General features: G+C 37.9%; 1 protein-coding gene across 1 annotated transcript in view; it reads left to right on the top strand.

Moving 5' to 3' along the window:
* Nucleotides 1-11,002, top strand: part of ATP13A5 (ATPase 13A5) — a 98,396-nt gene extending 87,394 nt beyond the window's left edge. The window contains exons 27-30 of the mRNA XM_036445076.2: nt 343-545; nt 6,798-6,886; nt 8,385-8,465; nt 9,991-11,002. Coding sequence (XP_036300969.1) covers nt 343-545; nt 6,798-6,886; nt 8,385-8,465; nt 9,991-10,251 — 634 coding nt within the window. The 3' untranslated portion in view covers nt 10,252-11,002. The remainder of the gene's footprint in view (nt 1-342; nt 546-6,797; nt 6,887-8,384; nt 8,466-9,990) is intronic.
* The last annotated feature ends 711 nt before the right edge of the window (nt 11,003-11,713 follow it).

Below are 11,713 nucleotides of genomic sequence, written 5' to 3'. Positions count from 1 at the left end.
AGTCTGATCTTGGATGCAAAGCAGGGTAGGGCCTAGTTAGCACTTGGATGGGAGACCCCCACACACATTTACTCTGAATTAAAAGGAATTCCATAGAAAATGGCCACTCAAGCCCTTTCAATACAGATCACTTTTTTTAAATGGAGTGCTGCACAAAGAACAATCTTGTGTTCCGCTGAATTTTATTTCTGCTTTGACATGGCAAGAGCTTTATGTCTTGGTAGTTACTGGCAGAACAGTTTGAAAGCTGAGGTTCTGTGGTCGTGGTAAACTAATTTTTTTTCCACCAGCTGGAGAAAAATGAAATAAAAGGTCCCATAAATGCTGGTGATTCTTTTGTAGTGAGTGCTTTCTGGACAACCAAAGTAATTTCTCAACAAATATGAGTTTGGAAAGAAACTGGACTGGAAATGCAACTCTGATTCCTGGTTCAATTTTAAGTTTTGAGAGTACCACACTATGGCCCATCACGACCATTAACTGTGTCACAGTAGCATTTATCTTTTCTAAGGGAAAGCCATTTCGAAAACCCATCTACACAAACTGTAAGTATATGAAGTTTACTTTTTCTTTTTGAATATTATTTTTCTCCTCCCTCTCCAGTTCCCCGAAGGTGCAATTCACTGAGGTGATTGGCTGAGAGAGAAACCATTGCATTGATCTAAAATTGAGTACTAAATGGTAGAGCCCACGGGAGAAACCTTCTCATTGGCATGGAAGCACATGCATTATTGAGTTGTAACATGAGTCCTGCCCTATTGTGAGCCATCAAGAAGGAATTTAAGCACCTACATATATGTCAAAATGTTTTGGAAAAGTCTTTCCAACCAATTCAAATATAACCTTGTAATGATTTATAACATTGAGGAAGTTACTTTAATAATTCTGTACATCTCTTTAATCACCAGTGAGGATGAACATATATCCATGTTATTAGCCATTTCTTCCTCTCTGGATTTCATTTACATTTTTATTCATTTGTTTATATTGTGTTGCTGTTATATTCCTTATTTATTTGTATGAGCTGTTTATTCCTTTGTGAATTTTCCATTGCCTTTATGCACAAATTTTTTCTCATTACAAAATCATATTATCATTTATTTAATTTTTTTAAATTTTCTTTTAATGGTTTTTAAAACCTAATGCTCATTTGGGATATAAAAGTAGAGATCAAACTAGTTTATCCAATTAGTTCCTAGTTTTCACAGTGTATTTTATTATTTAATATTCCTTTTAGTCATTTATTTCTCTACTCAATGTAATGCCACCAATATCATACCTATATTCATATATATATATATATGTATGAATATAGGTATGATATTGGTGGCATTACATTGTGTGTGTGATTTCTCATATACATAATTTATATTATGTATTGATAAATTTTAATATTATATTTATGTTATATACCAGGGGTTAGGAAAATCTGGCCCTGGGCCATATACTAGTAAGGCCTAGGAAATCATTTGGCCTGGCTCTATGAAGGCATTAAGGGTAAGTTAGTTAAATGTTTGACCAAATATAACAGACTACTTTTTAATTTAATTATTTCGTATGGCCCACAAATCTTATCTAATAAAAGAGTAATATGCAGATTGACCATCACTCCAACACACAATATGGCTGCCTCCATGTGGCCAAAGATCCTGCCCTATGTGGACACAAGATGGCCAGCAGGGGAGGGCAGTTGGGAGGGACCAGGCCTGTAGGGGAGGCAGTTGTGGGTGATCAGGCAAGTAGGGAGGGCAGTTGGGAGGCACCAGGCCTGCAAGGGAGGGCAGTTGAAGGCAATCAATCCTGCAGGGGAGGGCAGTTAGGGGTGATCAGGCTGGCAGAAGGGGGAAGTTGGGGACAAATGGGCTGGCAGGGGAGCAGTTAGACATCAATCATGCTGGCATGGGAGTGGTTAGGGGCTGATCAGGTTGGCAGGCAGAAGCATTTAGGGGCAATCAGGACGGCAGTTTATTTCTCAACTCAATGTAATGCCACCATTATCATACCTATATTCATATATATATATATATGGATATATATATATATATATATATATATATATATATATATATAAGCAGTTGAGAGCCAGCAGTCCTGGATTGTGAGAGGTATGTCTGACTGCCTATTTAGATTCCAGTAGGATTGGGTCTAAATGGGCAGTCGAACATCCCTCAAGGGATCCCAAATTGGAGAGAGTGCAGGCTGGGTTGAGGGATAACCCTCTCCTGCCCCCATGCATGAATTTTGTGCACCAGGCTTCTCATGATATTATAAATATCCGAATGGCCCTTGGCAGAAAAAAGGTTCCCCACTTAATTATACTGTATGTTAATTTTTATAAGATTAATATTTTCTATACTACCTGCTCTGTTTTATTGGTATGCCAGCCTATTCTTGATCTACCACTTGGCTTTAGAAATTATACTTTTATATGTTTTTATAAGTAGCAAGGTTGGTGTATTCTTGTTACTCTTCATTTAATAAATATTTTTTAAATGAATATATATATATATATATATTATTGATTTTTCACAGAGAGGAAGAGAGAGGGATAGAGAGTAAGAAACATCGATGAGAGAGAAACATCGATCAGCTGCCTCCTGCACAACCCCCACCAGGGATGTGCCCACAACCAAGGCACATGCCCTTGACTGGAATCGAACCTGGGACCCCTCAGTCCGCAGGCAGACACTCTCTCCACTGAGCCAAACCAGTTCTGGCAATATTTATTACTTTTCTTTCTTGTTTATTTTTCCAGAAAAACTCTAGAATAAATTGTCAGGCTTTTTAAAAATCCCCTTTGGAAAAAAATGTACTTATTTACACACTTTAATCTCCACATTTAAGAACATATTTTGTCTCTCTACATCTTTATGCTTCCCGGTATATCTCTCAGTAAATATTTGTTGTTTTCTGAACTATAGATCCTATACACTTATTTAAAAAACTAACCCTGTACTTTTTTGTATATTTTGTCTTACCATAGAGTTCAGAATTTTCAGGACAATGTTAAATAATAGTGGTAAAAGCAGATAGTTCTACCCATGCTTCTGAAAACTACTAGAACTATTTTTATTAATAAACATAATAAAATATAATAATTATATTTACTTATAAATATAATTTTGAATATTGGTTCAAGGCAGGCTATATATTGAAATTATCGTACTTCCAAAAATTAGAAGTGTGTTTTAAAATTCAAAATGGGAGATGCATTTCATTAAACTCCTCTGTCACCTATTGAGACAATTATGCTCTTTGTTGTCCTGTGACCAAGTGCTAGTCTGTTACATTAATAAACTTATCATTAAATCATCTTCACATTCTTGATCAAATCCTACTCCCTTGTGGTGGTTTATAAATTTTACTGAATTAAATTTTTTACATTTTTATATTTATACTAGAGGCATGAATTTGTGCACAGGTGAGGGTCAGGCCAGCAGGGGGAGGGGCCGAGGGCAGTTGGCCAGATGGCTCCACCCCCAACCAGGGTGTTTGGGGCTAATAGGAGGCCAGGCGATTGAGGGGTGGGCCCAATTAGGGCCCGGATCAGACCGGTTGGCTGCACAGTGCATGTCATAGCCACTGGTCATTCTGGCTGTTCTGTCCCTTCCACCTTTCCAGTTGCTGGGCTTTTATATATATACTATATATAGAATTTGTGCATAGGTGTTGTCTGGGTGTCCCAGCCCCGATCAGGGCCCAATTAGGGCTAGGCAGGCTGGGAGGGAGGGGACACAGGCAATTAGCTGGTAGGCCCCACTCCTAGTTTCGGTGGTGGGGAGCATTTGGGGGCCAGTAACTGGGGGCTGGGCCATGGGTGGTTGGCTGGCTGGCCCTGCCCCTGATTGGAGTGGGGGGGGGGGCATCATGGGCAGGGCCAGCCAGGGGGAGGGGCCACGGAAGGTTAGCCAGCCGACCCCACCCTAGATCAGCTGGTTTGCTGGCCACAGTGGACATTATAGCAACCAGTCATTACAGCATTCCGGCCACTGGCCTTTTATATATATAAATTATATCAGGACGGCAGTTTATTTCTCAACTCAATGTAATGCCACCATTATCATACATATATATATATATATATATATATATATATATATATTTCACAAGAAGGATATATTATGTTAGCTAGTGCTTCAATTTGAATTGTAGTTACAGAGTCCTTTTGCTTAAATTGAGTTTTTTGGAGCTGAATTAGTTACATCATAGTGATTTAAAGCTTTTGGGTAAGCTCAAACCCCTATGTCAAACATAGCTGATAATTTAAAGTGAAAAAAGTTCCAAACCAATGGAATAAATAATATTTTCAAGGTCATATAAGCCAAAAGTTCTTGGATCTACTATTCAATATACAAGCAATTTTATATTGACACAATAGAAAGTCTTTGCCCTTCTTAACAGCATTTGGCAGAAGAGCAACTTAAGATGAGATATATAAAAAAGTACAGATTAAATTTTTTGCAACCACAGTTTACATTCAACACTATTCTGCACAGCAAAGTGGGCAGAAAATCACTCACTTGACAGAGTGGTCTCCTGTTGCCCCATGTACCCACTTAGCCCCAAACACATACATCATTTCATTATTAACTATATTCCCTATGCTGTAATCTACATCCACATGACTATTCTGTACTACTGAACTGTAGTGCTTAATCCCTTCACCCTTTTCACCCAGTTCCCCAAACCCTCCTCCTCTCTGGCAACTGTCAATCTGTTCTCAGTACAGGTTAAATTTTTATAGAAACAGGTGTCAACATTCATTTACCTGAAAATAATCTGTAATGATTTGCCCAGAACTTTTCTTTACAAATCACTTGTATAAACACCCCGATTCTCTAAATTTCCTCATCAATAGTGACTAACCAAGGAGGGCAGCATTCATTTCAGATGTTCATTACATTTCCAACCAAAGCTGAATTAAAGAAGAGAGCCTTATAATTTTGTTTCTACGTTGCTCATTGATGCACTGGCTGCTTTTCAGATCATTAGTCTGAGGACAGTGTGAAATGCACTCAGTTACTAGTGAGCACCAGGCCTTTATCAGGATGAATGTTTGGGTCATCATCTTCCAAACATCTGGGTCCCTGGGATTTGGAAACAATGAAGCAAACGAACAATCTACATTGCCCTTTCCTGGGATCTTCTTGTCACCAACCTGCTCAGATTGCTTAATTTGGGAAGAGGCAGCCCCAGGTTTTCTCCACTTTGCCTCACGTCCTTCCTGAGAAAGCCTGGGTATTCTCCAGGAGGTGCTGTATCCAGCTTTGTATATAAAGTAAAGTGTAGATTAATATGATGGTGTTTGTGGATGAACAAGATGAAACCAGAGCTCTGGTTGTTTAAAATATTAGAACCTGCAGTAGAGGAGCAATTGCCACTGATTTCTCCTTGATATGACCTATGTAGAGTTGAGGGCCAGTAGATCATCAATACTGGAATAATGGGCATAAAATAAAACCTAGTCTGTTTATAAATTTTGTTTGTTAATCCTCACCAAAGGACATTTTTTTCATTGATTTTTAGGGAGAGTAGAAGAAAGAGGGAAAGACAGAGAGAAGAACATCAGTGTGAGAGAAACACATTGATTGGTTGCCTCCTGCATGAGTCCTCAGCAGGGCCTGGGCTAGTGAGGCGCTTGCAAGCAAGGTACATGCCCTTGACCGGAATTAGTCTGAAGGCAGATGCTCTATCCACTGAACCAAACCAGCTAGGGCTGTTTATAAATTTTGAGGATTATGAGAATCATAGATATCATAGAAACATTAATTAAATGCTAAAGAACTATTTCTATCAAAGAATTTCCAATGCACCAGCTACAAAGTACCTAAAAGCTCTGATGGACACAGGAGTGGATGAGGTTTGGGGTAAGAGCAGTAATGTTGGCACATTGCATTCTGGGAAGTTTAGCTCTTAAAAGTAAAGCAGTTTTGGCAGGTTGGGGAGAGAGAACCCAGCAGATGTGCAGGCTAGTTTTTCATTTACTCTTTCAATTTAGAGCCCCAGCGAGAAGCAAGTACAAAGTCACTTTTAAGTGGTTACAGTCTAGTTGATACATAAATGAAGAGCATGCAAAGATCATGAAATACACCATATGAAATAAAATTTTGTAAGGAAGAATTGGGGAACTTTAAAGATAAAGTCATATTTGAATTGGGCTTTTTTAAATTTTATTTTATTGGAATTTGCCAAGAGAGGAAAAATACCATCTACACAGGGAATTCTGTGAACAGAGGGATAGAAGGTGGAAAGTGTTGGGCCTCTGGAAGCAGCAGGTTTAGGTTTAACTTCCCTGGGCTTGTAAGAAAGAGCAACCAGAGGTCAGTTTAGAAAGGCTAATTGGAACCATATTGTGGAAGGTCATGAATCAAAGACCCTTGGATGTATTCCGTAGGCAATGAAAAAGAATGGGGTACTCTCAAGAGGACTGACTGTCCACGAATGCCTGACTCAATAGACACATGGTCTGTCTGGTGACCATTTACATGGACTGATCACTGCAGAAGGTCCTACCACTGCTCCCCCCCGCCAGGACTCCTCGGTTGAGGTAGCTCCTTTATGGAAGCTACTACAGTACACTTAGCAGCTTTCTATACCCAGCCTTTCGAGGAAAGATTTTAAGATATCACCTTTATCTTATAAGCATTTGAACATATTTTAAAACATATGGGGATATTTCAAAACATCGGAAGATGTATCTAGTATTTTCCCAACAGAGATAATTGATTCTGCAATGTGTGCCAAATTATGTGAAACATTCCTTTAGCATCTAAAAGTAATGTTTGGTGTTTCTTCAGATATATTCTCATTTCTGCTGATAACTGTCTTGGGCCTCACAGTTTTCATTCTGTTTTCTGATTTTCAAGTTATATATCGAGGGATGGAGGTAAGTGCTATTCATTTATGCTTCTGTTATGACTCACAGGTGCAGTGGGACCCTATTTGCATTATAATTTCAAATTGTTGTTGCCATAGTCTCTCTGATCACTGAGAGACATTTTCTATTTTCTAGAAGTGCAAATTATTATATTATATTATATTATATTATATTATATTATATTATATTAATCATATTATATATATGAAATACTTTATCCTTTAATGTTATATGGGTATAATAAATTTTATGCATTAAATTCAGTAATCATTTTTTCAAGTTTAATATTTTAAAACATATAGTCAAAATCCTTCATACCATAGCTGTGAGGAGTAAGAAAAAAGTAGACTTATAGGCCAATCATATTTCTATCTGTTGGAAACTGATTATAAGGAGTTTGATTACAGTAGACCCCATTTGATCCAGGGTGCAGTGTGTTAAAATTAAATTTATTAGAGGTTAGTGAGCCTGTTCTTGGACCCAACACTGTGGAAGAAATAAAAAAGTATTGACCCACTACCATATCTTATAGCTGCTCCAGACAGCCCTTGTACACAGTGTGCTGTTTTTTACAACCAAGAGAAAGGCTGCCTCCACTTGGAGGAAAAATAACTCATATCAGAATAGAGATGAGAATTAAAAGTGAGCATTTTTATACTGTGGAGGACCTGTAGTTTTAGTCCTCAAGGCAGCTCAGTCCTCTACATAGTTAGCCATATTCTACCTTTTAGGATCAGAAATGGGGCTAAGTAGTGGTTTTTTTGTGTGTTTTTTTTTGTAATGTGTGTTTTTTATTGTTTTTTTTTTTTTTTTTTTTTTTTGTGTGTGTGTGTGTGTGTGTGTGTGTGTGTGTGTGTGTGTGTTTGTTGCTATGGGTACAGCCAGGGGAAGTTGTAGCTCTTACACTCATTAAATAAGTGTAGTTGGTTGTCAATATGTACCCATTGATCCTTAAAAGAAGGTGATTTGGGTAAGTTTGACTTTCATCCAGCCATTGGTTTAGGGCTGGGAAAATGTGTTCAGAAAATGTTCCCTTCACTTCGATTAAAGTAAACTTAAACTTCTGTCCCCTTATGTTTACCCATAGGTCAATTTTACTGAGGGAATGAATTTCAAGTAGATTTAGCTTTGGGGGAATTAGAAGTCATAATGTAATTAGATGAATGATTTAATCATATACCCTGCTTGCTGTATTTGAAAAGACAAAAATGAAGAGAGACACAGGCTTCCGAATGCCCTGTCTCGGGCCTGCGGTTCAGGGCATATTTACTCCATGTCTGTCATCAGGAACTGGAGAAAACACAAGACGTGAGGCAGTCGGTTCTCATTTGAATTCTGGCTCTGTCTTTTATTTATTGGCTTTGAGTCCTGACTTTCTTGTCTGTAAAGTGCTGAAAATAATGCCCACCCTCCAAGCTCAGAGAGTTGTTACAAATAGGTAAATTAAATATGTTTTTTCAAAGTGTCAGGTATGAAAAGTCTAATAGTAGTATTCCTTTTTCCACAGCTCATCCCAACCACAACATCATGGAGGATTTCAATTTTGGTGGCAGCCCTAATCCAGTTCTGTGTGGCCTTCTTTGTAGAGGTAAAGTGATTTCTGTGTGGTTCCTATTACTCTACCAAGGAGATAAACAAATCAAGTGTCTCATTTTCCACAGATGCTCGTTTTTTTAGAGCGAACATCTTTATTCCCAATAGTGCTAGTTAAGAAGGGTATGTAAAAATTGTTTGTGTACCCTTTGGGGAAAACTTCTTATAGAATGATTTATAATTCTTTGAAGGCCACATAGAAATGCCCTTGGTATCTGTAGCCTAGAAAGCAAACCATGAAATTAGCTCTAATTTTGCCTCACTTGAAGGCACTGTATTGTACTTTTCTAGTGGTCTCAGTTATCCCTTAGAGACTGGACCAGGCAACCTTCCAGCTTGGAAATTCAATGAGACCATTTACAGTGAAGCTCTGTCTTCAGGAGGCCTTCCTTAATTAAGAGAGAAGGGAAGCTATTGCTCATTCTAGTCAATTCTTGCTCTGGAAGGTCTTCTCTGACAGCATTTCTCTTCTACTTAGTGTCACTAAATCACTTTACTTACACAGTGAAAGCTTCGGGTACTATATTTTTTAAAGGATAGGTTTTTTTGTTTGTTTGTTTGTTTTGTTTTTTAAAGATTCATGTACCATATGTTCTTTGGGAAAGGAATCAACCAAATTTTTAAACACACACACACACACACACACACACACCAGTAAATGCAACCAATATAAAATTTCTCATACTATTTAACTGAGGAATTCTAGTTCTGAAACTATATTTTAAAAAAAGCAAAAAAAAAACCAAAACAAAAAACAAACAAGTGAGAGAGAAAAGGTATGAAGGTATTATCATAGTATTACGTACAGTGGTAAAACAGACTGGACTCACGTGTTCTAAAGTAAAGATGTTTGTTTAAATAGTTATACAGAAATTTGGAGAAATGTTATACAATCATTAAAAAGGAGTATTAAGAAGACTGTAGCTACAAATAGTATATGAAAGCCGAGTATTAGCAAAAGTGGAATGCAAATTTTGACAAGTTCTGTTATGTGTAAAAATCGTGTGCATGTGAGCCTAGGGGGAAAAAAGAGCCCCAAATGGGAAACAAAATCTATTTGATGGCAAGAGTCCATCTATTCATTCAACAAGCTTTTATTTGTCTTCTTCTAGGTGGCATATGGCAGGTAGCAGTGATTTTTCTTTTCTTGATTTTGAGTATGTTATTGAGTACAATACCTGGTGATCACTGGCAGTAAACTAATTCTAAGTGAATCGTTAGCCAGAATTTAATTAGGAATATGTGGAAATGAAAGGCTGTACACATTCAGCAGATTTCTGAGAACACCAATACACTTGCTTCTCAAGGGAAAGACAGGAGAGCTGCTAGATTTGATGGGGCCTGCAGCGGGAGAAGCCAGCGCAGCAGCAGCAGCAGCAGCAGCAAGCACATCTCAGTGCTGGGTGGGGGGAGGGGAGCAGCTTGTGGGGGTAAACAGGGGTCTGCAGCGGGGAGAAACCAGCCACCAGGCAGCAGGGGAAGTGGATGATGGTTTGTTTTTTCCCCCCTGGATTTCCCAGGATGCCATCCTTCAAAATCGAGAGCTCTGGCTATTGATCAAAAACAAATTTGGATTCTTTTCGAAAAGTCAGTATCGGAACTGGCAAAAGAAGCTGGCAGAAGACTCCACCTGGCCTCCCACAAACAGGATGGACTATTCAGGCGATGGCCAAAACGGGTTCTACATCAACCGAGGCTATGAAAGCCCTGAACGGCTCCCACAGGGAAAGCTCCGACAGGGAGGCCAAACCACACAACAGCACTTTTGGACCAGACTGTAATCAGAATTGTTGTTGTACATGCTTAACAACATCCCCTTTTCCCCAGAAACTGCAGTGCTGTGGAGAGGTGAGGGTAGCCTGCCCTCATCTGTCCTCTCTCCAGCTGGGGACTCAAAACACATTTCTCAGTGTACTGAGCTTTGCGACAAAGAACCTTAACTATGCTTATTTTGACTGTATCCTATCCTTTATCACTGAGGAGAAAAGATACATTGCCTGGATTATCTATATTTAAAAAAAACAAAACACTATATTCACATTACATAGCATTATCCTGGTTAAAATGTACAGCTTTTCTCAGCAGTGAAATGAATGGTATGAACATCAATTAAAAAAAAAGAAAATAAAAAAAGAATCGTCATTGAAAGTTTCACAAATATATTTTTATTTTCATCTAAAATAAAAGTATTTAAAAAACACACACCCTTCTCTGAATAAATTGTCACAAGTTTACTTAACCTTACATTCACTTGCGAAGAACATTTATGTATAACTATTTTTCCAAGGTCACGAAATTCCTTTTGTTCCTTTTGTACAGTTGTGAGAGAAACAAGAATTGGCATGTACTTAGAAAATTCAGCTCTAACTGTGGTGACCTGGAGCCGTGTGGCAGTGGAGAATGAAGGAGGTGTCTGTTTATTGCAGATAATCTGGGCTTGGGCACAGCTAGCATCTAACCAAACTCCACCAAAGATGGCATTTCCCAAAACATATTGTTTTGGGGCCAATGAGCTATGTCCAGAGTAGATCATGAAGATGATGAAATAAACGGTTAAAATGTACTTTTACATTAAAGAAGCACAGCACCTTTATTTACTCTTCATTACTGACAGGTGAAATCCTTAAATTGTTTTTCTTTGTTTGTTTGTTTGTTTTTAACTAAAAGTTGGCCCAAAGTCAGTATTACTCATCTTAAAACACAATCCTAGGGGAGAGATGGACCCATAATGTTTGTATCTACACCATGACAATTTTCGAGCTACTAAACAATTTTAAGTTTCATTTCATCTTTTCATTATCTAAATCATTATCTGAATAACTATTCAATGCACATTAACAACTACCCTTTACAAATATATTGTGTACACTATTCTCTTTAGTACCTATCTACTCCACTGTGACCTGAGAGGACATTTATTCCAAGTGAACATTGTATATTATCTAATAGGCATTACTTATGATAATCAATGTAATTTTGCTAACTTAACAGAACTTTAATAGTTCATAGGCAATTAGGTAACCATCCCATTCCATGAGTGCCAATTATATGCCAAACACTGATGTATGCTTTCAATAATGTATTTATTGAAAATTTCAAGGTCATGAAATTCCTTTTCTGCTAGCTGTTTGAGAACCTCTGTTGTAGAGCCTTAGACCATCGGAAAACACAGATATTTACATTTTGATTCATTATCAGTAGCAAAATTGCAGTTATGAAGTAGCAATGAAAATAATTTTATGG

The sequence above is a fragment of the Pipistrellus kuhlii genome, unplaced genomic scaffold, assembly GCF_014108245.1.
Source record: "Pipistrellus kuhlii isolate mPipKuh1 unplaced genomic scaffold, mPipKuh1.p scaffold_m20_p_2, whole genome shotgun sequence".
Classification (NCBI taxonomy): Eukaryota; Metazoa; Chordata; class Mammalia; order Chiroptera; family Vespertilionidae; genus Pipistrellus; species Pipistrellus kuhlii.
The sequence above is the reverse complement of the archived record's forward strand: the minus strand, read 5'-3'. Positions and strand labels throughout refer to the sequence as shown.